We start from the raw sequence: 19,798 nt of genomic DNA on the forward strand, positions 1-19,798 counted from the left end.
TGTGCAGACTTCAGGACTGTTATTGTATGTTGTGCAGACTGCAGGACTGTAGTTGTACGTTGTGCAGACTTCAGGACTGTAGTTGTACGTTGTGCAGACTTCAGGACTGTAGTTGTACGTTGTGCAGACTTCAGGACTGTAGTTGTACGTTGTGCAGACTTCAGGACTGTTAGTTGTATGTTGTGCAGACTTCAGGACTGTAGTTGTACGTTGTGCAGACTTCAGGACTGTAGTTGTACGTTGTGCAGACTTCAGGACTGTAGTTGTATGTTGTGCAGACTTCAGGACTGTAGTTGTATGTTGTGCAGACTGCAGGACTGTTATTGTACGTTGTGCAGACTGCAGGACTGTTATTGTATGTTGTGCAGACTTCAGGACTGTAGTTGTATGTTGTGCAGACTTCAGGACTGTAGTTGTATGTTGTGCAGACTTCAGGACTGTAGTTGTACGTTGTGCAGACTTCAGGACTGTAGTTGTACGTTGTGCAGACTGCAGGACTGTTATTGTATGTTGTGCAGACTTCAGGACTGAAGTTGTATGTTGTGCAGACTTCAGGACTGTAGTTGTATGTTGTGCAGACTTCAGGACTGTAGTTGTATGTTGTGCAGACTGCAGGACTGTTATTGTATGTTGTGCAGACTTCAGGACTGTTATTGTATGTTGTGCAGACTTCAGGACTGTTATTGTACGTTGTGCAGACTTCAGGACTGTAGTTGTACGTTGTGCAGACTTCAGGACTGTAGTTGTACGTTGTGCAGACTGCAGGACTGTTATTGTATGTTGTGCAGACTTCAGGACTGTTATTGTATGTTGTGCAGACTTCAGGACTGTTATTGTACGTTGTGCAGACTTCAGGACTGTTATTGTACGTTGTGCAGACTTCAGGACTGTAGTTGTACGTTGTGCAGACTGCAGGACTGTTATTGTATGTTGTGCAGACTTCAGGACTGTAGTTGTACGTTGTGCAGACTTCAGGACTGTAGTTGTACGTTGTGCAGACTGCAGGACTATTATTGTATGTTGTGCAGACTTCAGGACTGTAGTTGTATGTTGTGCAGACTGTAGTTGTACGTTGTGCAGACTTCAGGACTGTAGTTGTATGTTGTGCAGACTGTAGTTGTACGTTGTGCAGACTTCAGGACTGTAGTTGTATGTTGTGCAGACTTCAGGACTGTAGTTGTATGTTGTGCAGACTTCAGGACTGTTATTGTATGTTGTGCAGACTGCAGGACTGTTATTGTATGTTGTGCAGACTTCAGGACTGTAGTTGTATGTTGTGCAGACTGCAGGACTGTTATTGTATGTTGTGCAGACTTCAGGACTGTTATTGTATGTTGTGCAGACTTCAGGACTGTTATTGTATGTTGTGCAGACTGCAGGACTATTATTGTATGTTGTGCAGACTAAATGGACTGTAGTTGTATGTTGTGCAGACTTGGTTTGTGGTCTTGCAGACTTCAGGACTGCTCCTGTATTTTGTCTCAGACTGTCTTTCTACGTTGTGCAGACTTTAGGACTGTAGTTGTATGTTGTGCAGACTTCAGGACTGTTTGTATGTTGTGCAGACTTCAGGACTGTTATTGTATGTTGTGCAGACTGCAGGACTGTTATTGTATGTTGTGCAGACTTCAGGACTGTAGTTGTATGTTGTGCAGACTGCAGGACTGTAGTTGTATGTTGTGCAGACTGCAGGACTGTTATTGTATGTTGTGCAGACTTCAGGACTGTTATTGTATGTTGTGCAGACCGCAGTACTATAGTTGCATTACTTTGCCATAAATGGCATTCTGTAGCTGATGTAGGCTGACTTGGTTTGTGGTCTCAACCCCACCCCTTTTGAAAAGCTCCTGCATTTTCCCTCTCAAGCTCCTCTTTCTACTCCTCCTTTCATCTCTAGTAAACTACCAACTCTCCACCCAGCATCACCCCAGCCTTTCTCATATTCCAACCCCACCCCTTTTCTCCTCTCAACCCCTTTTCTCCTCTCAACCCCTTTTCTCATCTCAACCCCTTTTCTCATCTCAACCCCACCCCTTTTCTCATCTCAACCCCACCCCTTTTTCTCATCTCAACCCCACCCCTTTTCTCATCTCAACCCCACCCCTTTCTCATCTCAACCCCACCCCCTTTTCTCATCTCAACCCCACCCCTTTTCTCATCTCAACCCCACCCCTTTTCTCATCTCAACCCCACCCCTTTTCTCATCTCAACCCCACCCCTTTTCTCATCTCAACCCCACCCCTTTTCTCATCTCAACCCCACCCCTTTTCTCATCTCAACCCCACCCCTTTTCTCATCTTATCTCAACCCCACACCTTTTCTCATCTCAACCCCACCCCTGTTTCTCATCTCAACCCCACCCTTTTCTCATCTCAACCCCACCCCTTTTCTCATCTCAACCCCACCCCTTTTCTCATCTCAACCCCAACCCCTTTCTCATCTCAACCCCCCCTTTTCTCATCTCAACCCCACCCCTTTCTCATCTTATCAACCCCACCCCTTTTCTCTTATCTCAATCCCACCCCTTTTCTCATCTCAACCCCACCCCTTTTCTCATCTCAACCCCACCCCTTTCTCATCTCAACCCCACCCCTTTTCTCATCTCAACCCCACCCCTTTTCTCATCTCAACCCCACCCCTTTTCTCATCTCAACCCCACCCCTTTTCTCATCTCAACCCCACCCCTTTCTCATCTCAACCCCACCCCTTTTCTCATCTCAACCCCACCCCTTTCTCATCTCAACCCCACCCTTTCTCATCTCAACCCCACCCTTTTCTCATCTCAACCCCACCCCTTTTCTCATCTTATCTCAACCCCACCCCTTTTCTCATCTTATCTCAACCCCACCCCTTTTCTCATCTCAACCCCACCCCTTTTCTCATCTCAACCCCACCCCTTTTCTCATCTCAACCCCACCCCTTTTCTCATCTCAACCCCACCCCTTTCTCATCTCAACCCCACCCCCAATATATATGCATTTATACAGCATGTATAAATGCAGCACTTTCATCACCACTAACTTTACAGAGATCTCGCTCTCCCTTCCTCTCTCTCGTCCTCCAGTTCGTCGATTTTTGCAGCAGTGGCCTTCTACATGAAGCACCTAGGAGTGAAGTCCAGGGTAGCTGACAGTAAGAAGTCCAGAGGGTTCTTCAGGAGACCCCTTGGGAAGGTGAGTCTGTCTGTCTGTCTCTCTGTCTCTCTGTCTGGAGTCCACAGTCCATACCACACACCAACCTATCCAGTATTATAAGACTGTACTTGTCATAATGCGCTCTCTCTTTGTCTCTCTTCCTCCATCTCCCTCTCAGAATAAGAAGAGTGAGGAGTCCACTAAATCTAAACCGAAGGGGGGTTTTCCCAACATCCTCAGCGCCGCCGGTGGCTGGATTGCTGGCAGCAGTACGTACCAGTAGTGTCATAATATGAGATTGTACTTTATCAATACCCAAGGAGAAATTAGTTTGTCTTCCTTAAGTAGTTAAAAAACAACACGAAAATATTTACAGTAAATACATACTGTATGCACTACTAAATACACACTGCATACACTACTAAATACACACTGCATACACTACTAAATACACACTGCATACACTACTAAATACACACTGCATACACTACTAAATACACACTGCATACACTACTAAATACACACTGCATACACTACTAAACATACACTACTAATACACACTGCATACACTACTAAATACACACTGCATACACTACTAAATACACACTGCATACACTACTAAATACACACTGCATACACTACTAAATACACACTGCATACACTACTAAATACACACTGCATACACTACTAAATACACACTGCATACACTACTAAATACACACTGCATACTGAAGGTACAGAGAAACAGAATGGATGACATATCGTATAAGCTATGTCAGGTGTTTGATTATCGATCGCCATCTAAAAGTGGGTCTACCAGAATGACCGTAGTGCCTGTATAAGACAAAGTCTTTGTAGAATTAAAAAGAACCCGTTGTCTTGCCCTGTGTTCTTCTTTCAGCTGAGGTCAAACTTCCTAAAGTGGAGGCTGAAGGTACCACCGTCTGGCTCTCATCTCCTCTTCCCCACCCCTTTATCTCTAGAATGGTTTAGTCCTTACTAATCAACCCCAAAGCATGTTTGCATGTATCAAATCAAACCCGGAAGGGGCCGAGGGGAATGGCAAGTTTTTGATTTGTTGGCTTGCTGTTTTGCGTCTAGGTGTAATCATGGGTGTTTTAATAGATGGACTAACCACATACACACACACTAGAGCTTGGGCGAAAAAAATGAAAATCTGTGATTTTTCTGTGATTTTGCTATACAATGTTCCTGTAGATTGTTCTAAAACCGTTGTTTGGTCAACGGTAATAGCCTATGTGTTATGTTAATTCCTGCAGAAATTTGACGTTTGGTGCAACTTTGAAATTTGATGTTTGGAGAAACGCGGATAACCGTCAGAATCTGCTCTTGTTGTTCATCAAGTAGCCTCGGTCTAGTGCTGGAAAGTTGTTGTAGGATGTTAGCCTAGATAGATGAATCAATTAGCCTACATTTACTGATAGATTAATCAATTAGCCTACATTTACTGATAGATTAATCAATTAGCCTACATGTCTATATAGTAACAACATCACTAGCTAAGTGTTTTGAGTTCCCATTGCTATCTCAGTTGACTTACTTGGCACTGGAACTAAATGGTCAAAAGCCCTCCCGCTAATGTAAAGTAGCCTAACTGTCCCTTTAAAACGTTTAGTTTTATTGTTGTAGGCTATTTATTGTTGTTGAGCAAAATAGTGACATTCATCACATTATCACATTTTGTCCATCTCGCCCAGCTCTAGCACCTCCCCCAAACATGATTTATTGCTGATTTATCATTATCGAAACAATTAGTCAATTTAACACAACATGGATTTTTGCCCATCTCTCTCTCTCTCTCTCTCTCTCTCTCTCTCTCTCTCTCTCTCTCTCTCACACACACACGGTCAGTCTGTCGCAGGGTTGTGAACATAGGCACAAAACTGTCCCCACCCTGAGAATGATTAACCCTCCTCTCTCACCACAGATTGACTGACTGCCCTATAATCGTCCTGTCTGTTTCTTTCTCTCATGGAAATGACTGACTGTTTTGACTCTTTTTTTTCTCAATGTCATCCCTTTTACCATCTATTTCTCTACCTCTCTCTCTCTCTCACAGTGGATAAAGAGAAGGTGAATCAGGAGCGTAAGGTTTCCAGCGGCCTCGCCCCCTCTCGAGGCTCCTCCGCCCCTGATGCTGCTCCTCCAGCATTAAACAGGAAGTCTGTTTCCACAGGATCCTCCCCCCATCAGGGTTTGGAGGTCAGCGAGGGCTCAGGGGTTCACATCAGTGTGACCTCCAGCCCAGACTTCTCCCACAGCGAGATAGGTAAGGCTGATTGGACGGCTACATGGTAGCATAGCAACACCCAACCTAACTTAGGGTGTGTTCAGTGAGGTGAATCTGATGTGCTTTTTCCCTCTCCCAGGTCTGTTCAGCAGTCGTTCGGACCCCCAGTTGGTGGCGGAGGGGGGCGAGGTGTCCCCCGCGGGGATGGCAGGGGGGCTGGCTATATGGGAGCCCCCCTCACCCAATGAACCCCCCCTGGAGGAAAACCTGGACAAAGACAGGTGAGAGAGAGAGGTAGTAAGGGAAAGGGATAAATAGAGGAAGAGAGAGGTAAATAGAAGTGGGGGGGGTGGAGTAGATGAGATGTATAAAACCAAAGACCAACATAGACCCAACACCTTTAGGTAGAGTTGAACATAGTCAAACAGTTTAAAAAGGTTAGGGGTCAGTGGCTATGCTAAGGCTGAGGAAGCGTGGTAAAACTCCCTCAGTGTCTCCGTCCGTCCCTGCTGTGTACTGTGCTGCCTAGCCTACCTACCACACCTTAACCCTGTCCTGCCAGAGCAGCTCCATGTAGCGAACATCACTAAGACCCACCCAGCATTTGGAGATGGACCCTTACTGGGGCTACAGGGACCTGGTCTTCCCCTCCAGCCCCCAACCCCTCCTCCTCCCTTCTCCTCTACCACAAATCTCTTGTTTTGTTTACCTGTTCTCCACTTTCTTTCTCTCTGTGTGTCCATTTTTCATGTTTGTTTGTTCCTCTTCCAAAGCACCACTGCTGTCTCCTTGTTTGTGCGATGCTGACTCTGCTCAGTTGTTCAGAGCAAGTTAAGTGTATAATAGTTAACACTGTACTGTAGTGTGTCATCTTGTCTGTGTGTCTGCAGGCTAGACTCAAGTACCAGAGCTGGGGAAAGCTGGTATAACGTTGTTGTTATGTTGTCTGTCTGATTTGGGCATTCATTGTGCTATATTTGGTTTGTACAGCATTGTATCTCTACAGGCTTAAGGTCATTAAGTTGACTTTTACTGTGCTTCAGTCCTACTGTAGGTCAAGCAGTGAGGTCTAGTTCGCTTTCATGTCTGTTGCTTGCAGAAGGCATCAGTGTGTGTGGTTCTATAGGGTTCCGCTATGTTCTGTTGTCCAGTCTTCACAGGGCTTCATGTAGTACCATGTTCAGGACAGCTGACGTCTTGTGTTTGTGGGCGTGCTTTGCTTTCTGTGGTTTTACAGTGCGTTCAGTGCTGCTAGGCTCTGTCCGTGTGCTGCAGCGGTTGATGGGGAGAGTTGGAGGTTCGTAGAAAGGGGGTGTGTTACTGTTGAATGGTTGTGGTGGTTATGTAACTGTCCTGTCCCGTGTTTTTACAGACGCAAGACAAGGTGGGTTTCTACTTCTCTGCGACAGGGATACGGACACGCACTGGGCCTCCTATTGATAACACACAGTCCATCCTGCATTTCTGTGTACACACACACACACACACACACACACACACACACACACACACACACACACACACACTCTCACTGCATGGCTAAGTATTGTTTATCCTGTACCTTGAAGTGACGTGAGTGGGCTGTGATGTTAGAGAATAATAGTCTTCTTGTCAGTGTGTGTGTGAGATTGGAAAGCTGATAAGCCCAATTGATTGCCATTTAACACTGCGTAATTGAAAGGCCTTGGTACACAGACACACTGAGATGTTACTAAGGACCGCTTCTTCACTTATAGTGTTGAGGTAGATGGGCTTCCAATGTGTTTCTAACAGGGCTAGTCATTAAGCAGTAACCTAGGACTGTGTGGAGTGTCTCTGCTTCCAATGTGTTTCTAATAGGGCTAGTCATTAAGCAGTAACCCAGGACTGTGTGGAGTGTCTCTGCTTCCAATGTGTTTCTGATAGGGCTAGTCATTAAGCAGTAACCCAGGACTGTGTGGAGTGTCTCTGCTTCCAATGTGTTTCTAATAGGGCTAGTCATTAAGCAGTAACCCAGGACTGTGTGGAGTGTCTCTGTTTCCAATGTGTTTCTGATAGGGCTAGTCATTAAGCAGTAACCCAGGACTGTGTGGAGTGTCTCTGCTTCCAATGTGTTTCTAATAGGGCTAGTCATTAAGCAGTAACCCAGGACTGTGTGGAGTGTCTCTGCTTCCAATGTGTTTCTAATAGGGCTAGTCATTAAGCAGTAACCCAGGACTGTGTGGAGTGTCTCTGCTTCCAATGTGTTTCTGATAGGGCTAGTCATTAAGCAGTAACCCAGGACTGTGGAGTGTCTCTGCTTCCAATGTGTTTCTAATAGGGCTAGTCATTAAGCAGTAACCCAGGACTGTGTGGAGTGTCTCTGCTTCCAATGTGTTTCTGATAGGGCTAGTCATTAAGCAGTAACCCAGGACTGTGTGGAGTGTCTCTGCTTCCAATGTGTTTCTAATAGGGCTAGTCATTAAGCAGTAACCCAGGACTGTGTGGAGTGTCTCTGCTTCCAATGTGTTTCTAATAGGGCTAGTCATTAAGCAGTAACCCAGGACTGTGTGGAGTGTCTCTGCTTCCAATGTGTTTCTAATAGGGCTAGTCATTAAGCAGTAACCCAGGACTGTGTGGAGTGTCTCTGCTTCCAATGTGTTTCTAATAGGGCTAGTCATTAAGCAGTAACCCAGGACTGTGTGGAGTGTCTCTGCTTCCAATGTGTTTCTAATAGGGCTAGTCATTAAGCAGTAACCCAGGACTGTGTGGAGTGTCTCTGCTTCCAATGTGTTTCTAATAGGGCTAGTTATTAAGCAGTAACCCAGGACTGTGTGGAGTGTCTCTGCTTCCAATGTGTTTCTAATAGGGCTAGTCATTAAGCAGTAACCCAGGACTGTGTGGAGTGTCTCTGCTTCCAATGTGTTTCTAATAGGGCTAGTCATTAAGCAGTAACCCAGGACTGTGTGGAGTGTCTCTGCTTCCAATGTGTTTCTGATAGGGCTAGTCATTAAGCAGTAACCCAGGACTGTGTGGAGTGTCTCTGCTTCCAATGTGTTTCTAATAGGGCTAGTCATTAAGCAGTAACCCAGGACTGTGTGGAGTGTCTCTGCTTCCAATGTGTTTCTAATAGGGCTAGTCATTAAGCAGTAACCCAGGACTGTGTGGAGTGTCTCTGTTTCCAATGTGTTTCTAATAGGGCTAGTCATTAAGCAGTAACCCAGGACTGTGTGGTGTCTCTGCTTCCAATGTGTTTCTAATAGGGCTAGTCATTAAGCAGTAACCCAGGACTGTGTGGAGTGTCTCTGCTTCCAATGTGTTTCTAATAGGGCTAGTCATTAAGCAGTAAAGCAGGACTGTGTGGAGTGTCTCTGCTTCCAATGTGTTTCTAATAGGGCTAGTCATTAAGCAGTAACCCAGGACTGTGTGGAGTGTCTCTGCTTCCAATGTGTTTCTAATAGGGCTAGTCATTAAGCAGTAACCCAGGACTGTGTGGAGTGTCTCTGCTTCCAATGTGTTTCTAATAGGGCTAGTCATTAAGCAGTAACCCAGGACTGTGTGGAGTGTCTCTGCTTCCAATGTGTTTCTGATAGGGCTAGTCATTAAGCAGTAACCCAGGACTGTGTGGAGTGTCTCTGCTTCCAATGTGTTTCTGATAGGGCTAGTCATTAAGCAGTAACCCAGGACTGTGTGGAGTGTCTCTGTTTCCAATGTGTTTCTAATAGGGCTAGTCATTAAGCAGTAACCCAGGACTGTGTGGAGTGTCTCTGCTTCCAATGTGTTTCTGATAGGGCTAGTCATTAAGCAGTAACCCAGGACTGTGTGGAGTGTCTCTGCTTCCAATGTGTTTCTGATAGGGCTAGTCATTAAGCAGTATCCCAGGACTGTGTGGAGTGTCTCTGCTTCCAATGTGTTTCTAATAGGGCTAGTCATTAAGCAGTAACCCAGGACTGTGGAGTGTCTCTGCTTCCAATGTGTTTCTAATAGGGCTAGTCATTAAGCAGTAACCCAGGACTGTGTGGAGTGTCTCTGCTTCCAATGTGTTTCTAATAGGGCTAGTCATTAAGCAGTAACCCAGGACTGTGTGGAGTGTCTCTGCTTCCAATGTGTTTCTGATAGGGCTAGTCATTAAGCAGTAACCCAGGACTGTGTGGAGTGTCTCTGCTTCCAATGTGTTTCTAATAGGGCTAGTCATTAAGCAGTAACCCAGGACTGTGTGGAGTGTCTCTGCTTCCAATGTGTTTCTGATAGGGCTAGTCATTAAGCAGTAACCCAGGACTGTGTGGAGTGTCTCTGCTTCCAATGTGTTTCTAATAGGGCTAGTCATTAAGCAGTAACCCAGGACTGTGTGGAGTGTCTCTGCTTCCAATGTGTTTCTAATAGGGCTAGTCATTAAGCAGTAACCCAGGACTGTGTGGAGTGTCTCTGTTTCCAATGTGTTTCTAATAGGGCTAGTCATTAAGCAGTAACCCAGGACTGTGTGGTGTCTCTGCTTCCAATGTGTTTCTAATAGGGCTAGTCATTAAGCAGTAACCCAGGACTGTGTGGAGTGTCTCTGCTTCCAATGTGTTTCTAATAGGGCTAGTCATTAAGCAGTAAAGCAGGACTGTGTGGAGTGTCTCTGCTTCCAATGTGTTTCTAATAGGGCTAGTCATTAAGCAGTAACCCAGGACTGTGTGGAGTGTCTCTGCTTCCAATGTGTTTCTAATAGGGCTAGTCATTAAGCAGTAACCCAGGACTGTGTGGAGTGTCTCTGCTTCCAATGTGTTTCTAATAGGGCTAGTCATTAAGCAGTAACCCAGGACTGTGTGGAGTGTCTCTGCTTCCAATGTGTTTCTGATAGGGCTAGTCATTAAGCAGTAACCCAGGACTGTGTGGAGTGTCTCTGCTTCCAATGTGTTTCTGATAGGGCTAGTCATTAAGCAGTAACCCAGGACTGTGTGGAGTGTCTCTGTTTCCAATGTGTTTCTAATAGGGCTAGTCATTAAGCAGTAACCCAGGACTGTGTGGAGTGTCTCTGCTTCCAATGTGTTTCTGATAGGGCTAGTCATTAAGCAGTAACCCAGGACTGTGTGGAGTGTCTCTGCTTCCAATGTGTTTCTGATAGGGCTAGTCATTAAGCAGTATCCCAGGACTGTGTGGAGTGTCTCTGCTTCCAATGTGTCGATAGGGCTAGTCATTAAGCAGTAACCCAGGACTGTGTGGAGTGTCTCTGCTTCCAATGTGTTTCTAATAGGGCTAGTCATTAAGCAGTAACCCAGGACTGTGTGGAGTGTCTCTGCTTCCAATGTGTTTCTGATAGGGCTAGTCATTAAGCAGTAACCCAGGACTGTGGAGTGTCTCTGCTTCCAATGTGTTTCTAATAGGGCTAGTCATTAAGCAGTAACCCAGGACTGTGTGGAGTGTCTCTGCTTCCAATGTGTTTCTGATAGGGCTAGTCATTAAGCAGTAACCCAGGACTGTGTGGAGTGTCTCTGCTTCCAATGTGTTTCTAATAGGGCTAGTCATTAAGCAGTAACCCAGGACTGTGTGGAGTGTCTCTGCTTCCAATGTGTTTCTAATAGGGCTAGTCATTAAGCAGTAACCCAGGACTGTGTGGAGTGTCTCTGCTTCCAATGTGTTTCTAATAGGGCTAGTCATTAAGCAGTAACCCAGGACTGTGTGGAGTGTCTCTGCTTCCAATGTGTTTCTAATAGGGCTAGTCATTAAGCAGTAACCCAGGACTGTGTGGAGTGTCTCTGCTTCCAATGTGTTTCTAATAGGGCTAGTCATTAAGCAGTAACCCAGGACTGTGTGGAGTGTCTCTGCTTCCAATGTGTTTCTAATAGGGCTAGTCATTAAGCAGTAACCCAGGACTGTGTGGAGTGTCTCTGCTTCCAATGTGTTTCTAATAGGGCTAGTCATTAAGCAGTAACCCAGGACTGTGTGGAGTGTCTCTGCTTCCAATGTGTTTCTAATAGGGCTAGTCATTAAGCAGTAACCCAGGACTGTGTGGAGTGTCTCTGCTTCCAATGTGTTTCTAATAGGGCTAGTCATTAAGCAGTAACCCAGGACTGTGTGGAGTGTCTCTGCTTCCAATGTGTTTCTAATAGGGCTAGTCATTAAGCAGTAACCCAGGACTGTGTGGAGTGTCTCTGCTTCCAATGTGTTTCTAATAGGGCTAGTCATTAAGCAGTAACCCAGGACTGTGTGGAGTGTCTCTGTTTCCAATGTGTTTCTAATAGGGCTAGTCATTAAGCAGTAACCCAGGACTGTGTGGTGTCTCTGCTTCCAATGTGTTTCTAATAGGGCTAGTCATTAAGCAGTAACCCAGGACTGTGTGGAGTGTCTCTGCTTCCAATGTGTTTCTAATAGGGCTAGTCATTAAGCAGTAAAGGGACTGTGTGGAGTCAATTGTTTCTAATAGGGCTAGTCATTAAGCAGTAACCCAGGACTGTGTGGAGTGTCTCTGCTTCCAATGTGTTTCTAATAGGGCTAGTCATTAAGCAGTAACCCAGGACTGTGTGGAGTGTCTCTGCTTCCAATGTGTTTCTAATAGGGCTAGTCATTAAGCAGTAACCCAGGACTGTGTGGAGTGTCTCTGCTTCCAATGTGTTTCTGATAGGGCTAGTCATTAAGCAGTAACCCAGGACTGTGTGGAGTGTCTCTGCTTCCAATGTGTTTCTAATAGGGCTAGTCATTAAGCAGTAACCCAGGACTGTGTGGAGTGTCTCTGCTTCCAATGTGTTTCTAATAGGGCTAGTCATTAAGCAGTAACCCAGGACTGTGTGGAGTGTCTCTGCTTCCAATGTGTTTCTGATAGGGCTAGTCATTAAGCAGTAACCCAGGACTGTGGGTGTCTCTGTCATTAAGCTAGTAACCCAGGACTGTGTGGAGTGTCTCTGCTTCCAATGTGTTTCTGATAGGGCTAGTCATTAAGCAGTATCCCAGGACTGTGTGGAGTGTCTCTGCTTCCAATGTGTCGATAGGGCTAGTCATTAAGCAGTAACCCAGGACTGTGGAGTGTCTCTGCTTCCAATGTGTTTCTAATAGGGCTAGTCATTAAGCAGTAACCCAGGACTGTGTGGAGTGTCTCTGCTTCCAATGTGTTTCTAATAGGGCTAGTCATTAAGCAGTAACCCAGGACTGTGTGGAGTGTCTCTGCTTCCAATGTGTTTCTGATAGGGCTAGTCATTAAGCAGTAACCCAGGACTGTGTGGAGTGTCTCTGCTTCCAATGTGTTTCTAATAGGGCTAGTCATTAAGCAGTAACCCAGGACTGTGTGGAGTGTCTCTGCTTCCAATGTGTTTCTGATAGGGCTAGTCATTAAGCAGTAACCCAGGACTGTGTGGAGTGTCTCTGCTTCCAATGTGTTTCTAATAGGGCTAGTCATTAAGCAGTAACCCAGGACTGTGTGGAGTGTCTCTGCTTCCAATGTGTTTCTAATAGGGCTAGTCATTAAGCAGTAACCCAGGACTGTGTGGAGTGTCTCTGTTTCCAATGTGTTTCTAATAGGGCTAGTCATTAAGCAGTAACCCAGGACTGTGTGGTGTCTCTGCTTCCAATGTGTTTCTAATAGGGCTAGTCATTAAGCAGTAACCCAGGACTGTGTGGAGTGTCTCTGCTTCCAATGTGTTTCTAATAGGGCTAGTCATTAAGCAGTAACCCAGGACTGTGTGGAGTGTCTCTGCTTCCAATGTGTTTCTAATAGGGCTAGTCATTAAGCAGTAACCCAGGACTGTGTGGAGTGTCTCTGCTTCCAATGTGTTTCTAATAGGGCTAGTCATTAAGCAGTAACCCAGGACTGTGTGGAGTGTCTCTGCTTCCAATGTGTTTCTAATAGGGGACTAGTCATTAAGGGCAGTAACCCAGGACTGTGTGGAGTGTCTCTGTTTCCAATGTGTTTCTAATAGGGCTAGTCATTAAGCAGTAACCCAGGACTGTGTGGAGTGTCTCTGCTTCCAATGTGTTTCTGATAGGGCTAGTCATTAAGCAGTAACCCAGGACTGTGTGGAGTGTCTCTGCTTCCAATGTGTTTCTAATAGGGCTAGTCATTAAGCAGTAACCCAGGACTGTGTGGAGTGTCTCTGCTTCCAATGTGTTTCTAATAGGGCTAGTCATTAAGCAGTAACCCAGGACTGTGTGGAGTGTCTCTGCTTCCAATGTGTTTCTAATAGGGCTAGTCATTAAGCAGTAACCCAGGACTGTGTGGAGTGTCTCTGCTTCCAATGTGTTTCTAATAGGGCTAGTCATTAAGCAGTAACCCAGGACTGTGTGGAGTGTCTCTGCTTCCAATGTGTTTCTAATAGGGCTAGTCATTAAGCAGTAACCCAGGACTGTGTGGAGTGTCTCTGCTTCCAATGTGTTTCTAATAGGGCTAGTCATTAAGCAGTAACCCAGGACTGTGTGGAGTGTCTCTGCTGTGTTTCCAATGTGTTTCTGTGTTTCTAATAGGGCTAGTCATTAAGCAGTAACCCAGGACTGTGTGGAGTGTCTCTGCTTCCAATGTGTTTCTAATAGGGCTAGTCATTAAGCAGTAACCCAGGACTGTGTGGAGTGTCTCTGCTTCCAATGTGTTTCTGATAGGGCTAGTCATTAAGCAGTAACCCAGGACTGTGTGGAGTGTCTCTGCTTCCAATGTGTTTCTAATAGGGCTAGTCATTAAGCAGTAACCCAGGACTGTGTGGAGTGTCTCTGCTTCCAATGTGTTTCTGATAGGGCTAGTCATTAAGCAGTAACCCAGGACTGTGTGGAGTGTCTCTGCTTCCAATGTGTTTCTGATAGGGCTAGTCATTAAGCAGTAACCCAGGACTGTGTGGAGTGTCTCTGCTTCCAATGTGTTTCTGATAGGGCTAGTCATTAAGCAGTAACCCAGGACTGTGTGGAGTGTCTGTTTCGATAGGGCTAGTCATTAAGCAGTAACCCAGGACTGTGTGGAGTGTCTCTGCTTCCAATGTGTTTCTAATAGGGCTAGTCATTAAGCAGTAACCCAGGACTGTGTGGAGTGTCTCTGCTTCCAATGTGTTTCTAATAGGGCTAGTCATTAAGCAGTAACCCAGGACTGTGTGGAGTGTCTCTGCTTCCAATGTGTTTCTATAGGGCTAGTCATTAAGCAGTAACCCAGGACTGTGTGGAGTGTCTCTGCTTCCAATGTGTTTCTAATAGGGCTAGTCATTAAGCAGTAACCCAGGACTGTGTGGAGTGTCTCTGCTTCCAATGTGTTTCTAATAGGGCTAGTCATTAAGCAGTAACCCAGGACTGTGTGGAGTGTCTCTGCTTCCAATGTGTTTCTAATAGGGCTAGTCATTAAGCAGTAACCCAGGACTGTGTGGAGTGTCTCTGCTTCCAATGTGTTTCTAATAGGGCTAGTCATTAAGCAGTAACCCAGGACTGTGTGGAGTGTCTCTGCTTCCAATGTGTTTCTAATAGGGCTAGTCATTAAGCAGTAACCCAGGACTGTGTGGAGTGTCTCTGCTTCCAATGTGTTTCTAATAGGGCTAGTCATTAAGCAGTAACCCAGGACTGTGTGGAGTGTCTCTGCTTCCAATGTGTTTCTAATAGGGCTAGTCATTAAGCAGTAACCCAGGACTGTGTGGAGTGTCTCTGCTTCCAATGTGTTTCTAATAGGGCTAGTCATTAAGCAGTAACCCAGGACTGTGTGGAGTGTCTCTGCTTCCAATGTGTTTCTAATAGGGCTAGTCATTAAGCAGTAACCCAGGACTGTGTGGAGTGTCTCTGCTTCCAATGTGTTTCTGATAGGGCTAGTCATTAAGCAGTAACCCAGGACTGTGTCTGCTTCCAATGTGTTTCTGATAGGGCTAGTCATTAAGCAGTAACCCAGGACTGTGTGGAGTGTCTCTGTTTCCAATGTGTTTCTAATAGGGCTAGTCATTAAGCAGTAACCCAGGACTGTGTGGAGTGTCTCTGCTTCCAATGTGTTTCTAATAGGGCTAGTCATTAAGCAGTAACCCAGGACTGTGTGGAGTGTCTCTGCTTCCAATGTGTTTCTAATAGGGCTAGTCATTAAGCAGTAACCCAGGACTGTGTGGAGTGTCTCTGCTTCCAATGTGTTTCTAATAGGGCTAGTCATTAAGCAGTAACCCAGGACTGTGGAGTGTCTCTGCTTCCAATGTGTTTCTAATAGGGCTAGTCATTAAGCAGTAACCCAGGACTGTGTGGAGTGTCTCTGCTTCCAATGTGTTTCTAATAGGGCTGTCTAGTCATTACAGTAACCCAGGACTGTGTGGAGTGTCTCTGCTTCCAATGTGTTTCTAATAGGGCTAGTCATTAAGCAGTAACCCAGGACTGTGTGGAGTGTCTCTGCTTCCAATGTGTTTCTAATAGGGCTAGTCATTAAGCAGTAACCCAGGACTGTGTGGAGTGTCTCTGCTTCTCTGCAATGTGTTTCTAATAGGGCTAGTCATTAAGCAGTAACCCAGGACTGTGTGGAGTGTCTCTGCTTCCAATGTGTTTCTAATAGGGCTAGTCATTAAGCAGTAACCCAGGACTGTGTGGAGTGTCTCTGCTTCCAATGTGTTTCTAATAGGGCTAGTCATTAGGTAACCCAGGACTGTGGAGTGTCTCTGCTTCCAATGTGTTTCTAATAGGGCTAGTCATTAAGCAGTAACCCAGGACTGTGTGGAGTGTCTCTGCTTCCAATGTGTTTCTAATAGGGCTAGTCATTATAGCAGTAACCCAGGACTGTGTGGAGTGTCTCTGCTTCCAATGTGTTTCTAATAGGGCTAGTCATTAAGCAGTAACCCAGGACTGTGTGGAGTGTCTCTGCTTCCAATGTGTTTCTAATAGGGCAGTCATTAAGCAGTAACCCAGGACTGTGTGGAGTGTCTCTGCTTCCAATGTGTTTCTAATAGGGCTAGTCATTAAGCAGTAACCCAGGACTGTGTGAGTGTCTCTGCTTCTGTGTTTCTAATAGGGCTTCATTAAGCCAACTGTGTTTCTGCTTCCAATGTGTTTCTAATAGGGCTAGTCATTAAGCAGTAACCCAGGACTGTGTGGAGTGTCTCTGCTTCCAATGTGTTTCTAATAGGGCTAGTCATTAAGCAGTAACCCAGGACTGTGTGGAGTGTCTCTGCTTCCAATGTGTTTCTAATAGGGCTAGTCAATGTGTTTCTAAGGGCAGTAACCCAGGACTGTGTGGAGTGTCTCTGCTTCCAATGTGTTTCTAATAGGGCTAGTCATTAAGCAGTAACCCAGGACTGTGTGGAGTGTCTCTGCTTCCAATGTGTTTCTAATAGGGCTAGTCATTAAGCAGTAACCCAGGACTGTGTGGAGTGTCTCTGCTTCCAATGTGTTTCTTAGGGCTAGTCAATAACCCAGTGTTTGTCTCTGCTTCCAATGTGTTTCTAATAGGGCTAGTCATTAAGCAGTAACCCAGGACTGTGTGGAGTGTCTCTGTTTCCAATGTGTTTCTAATAGGGCTAGTCATTAAGCAGTAACCCAGGACTGTGTGGAGTGTCTCTGTTTCCAATGTGTTTCTAATAGGGCTAGTCATTAAGCAGTAACCCAGGACTGTGTGGAGTGTCTCTGTGTTCCAATGTGTTTCATAATAGGGGAGTGTCTAGTCATTAATTAAGCAGTAACCCAGGACTGTGTGGAGTGTCTCTGTTTCCAATGTGTTTCTAATAGGGCTAGTCATTAAGCAGTAACCCAGGACTGTGTGGAGTGTCTCTGCTTCCAATGTGTTTCTAATAGGGCTAGTCATTAAGCAGTAACCCAGGACTGTGTGGAGTGTCTCTGTTTCCAATGTGTTTCTAATAGGGCTAGTCATTAAGCAGTAACCCAGGACTGTGTGGAGTGTCTCTGCTTCCAATGTGTTTCTAATAGGGCTAGTCATTAAGCAGTAACCCAGGACTGTGTGGAGTGTCTCTGCTTCCAATGTGTTTCTAATAGGGCTAGTCATTAAGCAGTAACCCAGGACTGTGTGGAGTGTCTCTGTTTCCAATGTGTTTCTAATAGGGCTAGTCATTAAGCAGTAACCCAGGACTGTGTGGAGTGTCTCTGCTTCCAATGTGTTTCTAATAGGGCTAGTCATTAAGCAGTAACCCAGGACTGTGTGGAGTGTCTCTGTTTCCAATGTGTTTCTAATAGGGCTAGTCATTAAGCAGTAACCCAGGACTGTGTGGAGTGTCTCTGCTTCCAATGTGTTTCTAATAGGGCTAGTCATTAAGCAGTAACCCAGGACTGTGTGGAGTGTCTCTGTTTCCAATGTGTTTCTAATAGGGCTAGTCATTAAGCAGTAACCCAGGACTGTGTGGAGTGTCTCTGTTTCCAATGTGTTTCTAATAGGGCTAGTCATTAAGCAGTAACCCAGGACTGTGTGGAGTGTCTCTGTTTCCAATGTGTTTCTAATAGGGCTAGTCATTAAGCAGTAACCCAGGACTGTGTGGAGTGTTTCTGATAGGGCTAGTCATTAAGCAGTAACCCAGGACTGTGTGGAGTGTCTCTGCTTCCAATGTGTTTCTAATAGGGCTAGTCATTAAGCAGTAACCCAGGACTGTGTGGAGTGTCTCTGCTTCCAATGTGTTTCTGATAGGGCTAGTCATTAAGCAGTAACCCAGGACTGTGTGGAGTGTCTCTATGCTCCTGAGTCTAACCATCCATTCTCTGTCACATCTCTGTGTGCTTTTCTTTTGATCCTCTACATTCCTTTGACATCACATTGACTTCCTCTGTAATGGTTCTCCTGCTTGGATCCACTTTATCCTAATATCTCCCCTGTCTTTGTTGTTCCACTCTGTACTTTTTGGTTGGTGTTTTGGACCATTTTCTTGTGGTTCCTGTACTCCTCACTCCGTCTGTCTCTCTACTTCCTTCCCTGCCTCCCCTACTACCATCCTCCTTGTATTTTTCCCACCCACTGGCTCTCCTCTCGCTCTCCTCTCTCCCTTCCCTCGATGTACTCTCCTCCTCCCTCCCTACCTCCCTCCCCAGGCGTGTAGGACGCAGTGAGAGTGCTCGTGTGGACAGACATTCCTCCCGTCGCCGTGGCTCCTCCCGGGCCAAACAGTCGCGTTCCCGTAGCGACGTGGACCTGCAAGCCGCCGCCACGGCAGCACACTCCTCCCCGACCTCTCCCCACCCCTCGTAAGGCAGACCCCTACCCCCCCTTCTCTCACAGGGGGAGAGAGAGGAGCACAGCCACAGATGGACAGAGTCACTGATTTTATTTTATTTTTATTTTACCTTTATTTAACTAGACAAGTCAGTTAAGAACAAATTCTTATTTTCAATTACGGCCTAGGAACAGTGGGTTAACTGCCTGTTCAGGGGCAGAACGACAGATTTGTACCTTGTCAGCTCGGGGGTTTGAACTTGCAACCTTCCGGTTGACTATGGTTGACTATACTAACTGATGGACAGGCAGGCAGACTGACTGGTTACTACTGATGGACGGACTGACTGACTATACTAACTGATGGACAGGCAGGCAGACTGACTATACTAACTGATTTTCAAGCAGACTGGCTGACTATACTAACTGATGGTCAGGCAGACTGACTGACTGACTATACTAACTGATGGTCAGGCAGACTGACTGACTATACTAACTGATGTACAGGCTGACTGACTGACTATACTAACTGATGGACGGGAAGGCTGAATGACTGACTATACTAACTGATGGTCAGTCTGGCAGACTGACTATACTAACTGATGGTCAGGCAGACTGCCTATACTAACTGATGGACAGGCAGGCTGACTGACTGACTATACTAACTAATGGACAAGCAGACTGACTGATTATACTAACTGATGGACAAGCAGACTGACTGACTATACTAACTAATGGACAGGCAGGCTGACTGACTGACTATACTAACTGATGGACAAGCAGACTGACTGACTGACTGACTACACTAACTGATGGATAGGCAGGCAGACTGACTGACTGACTATACTAATTGATGGACAGGAAGGCAGGCTGACTGACTGATTATACTAACTGACAGACAGGCTGACTGACTGACTATACTAACTGATGGACGGACAGACTGACTGAATGACTACTAACTGATGGACGGACAGCCAGACTGACTGACTATAGTAACTGATGGACAGGCAGACTGACTATAGTAACTGATGGACAGGCAGATTGACTGACTATAGTATAGTAACTGATGGACAGGCAGACTGACTGACTATAGTAACTGATGGACAGGCAGACTGACTGACTATAGTAACTGATGGACGGGCTGACTGACTGACTATAGTAACTGATGGACAGGCTGACTGACTGACTATAGTAACTGATGGACAGGCTGACTGACTGACTATAGTAACTGATGGACAGGCAGACTGACTGACTATAGTAACTGATGGACAGGCTGATAGACTCATGGACAGGCTGATATTACTGCCCAACTAACTTTGCTTTACTGACTTTCTGATGTCTGACTGTAAGACAGAAAGGCTGAGTGAGAGTGAATGGAAGCTTCTTCCACTGTGTCCCCAGCAG

The 19,798-nt window shown here is 45.7% G+C and overlaps 1 protein-coding gene across 4 annotated transcripts in view; it reads left to right on the forward strand.

Annotated features, from left to right (window-relative positions):
* The window catches only part of LOC115125572 (rho guanine nucleotide exchange factor 1-like), an 81,285-nt gene that overhangs the window by 33,289 nt on the left and 28,198 nt on the right, over positions 1-19,798 (forward strand). The window contains exons 9-15 of one of the 4 annotated variants that reach the window (XM_065007937.1): positions 3,065-3,173; positions 3,313-3,403; positions 4,036-4,068; positions 5,215-5,424; positions 5,525-5,666; positions 6,758-6,769; positions 18,274-18,426. In XM_065007937.1, coding sequence (XP_064864009.1) covers positions 3,065-3,173; positions 3,313-3,403; positions 4,036-4,068; positions 5,215-5,424; positions 5,525-5,666; positions 6,758-6,769; positions 18,274-18,426 — 750 coding nt within the window. The remainder of the gene's footprint in view (positions 1-3,064; positions 3,174-3,312; positions 3,404-4,035; positions 4,069-5,214; positions 5,425-5,524; positions 5,667-6,757; positions 6,770-18,273; positions 18,427-19,798) is intronic. The other 3 variants (XM_065007938.1, XM_065007939.1, XM_065007941.1) reach the window with 3 other exon arrangements.

Source organism: Oncorhynchus nerka, linkage group LG3 (assembly GCF_034236695.1).
Source record: "Oncorhynchus nerka isolate Pitt River linkage group LG3, Oner_Uvic_2.0, whole genome shotgun sequence".
Classification (NCBI taxonomy): Eukaryota; Metazoa; Chordata; class Actinopteri; order Salmoniformes; family Salmonidae; genus Oncorhynchus; species Oncorhynchus nerka.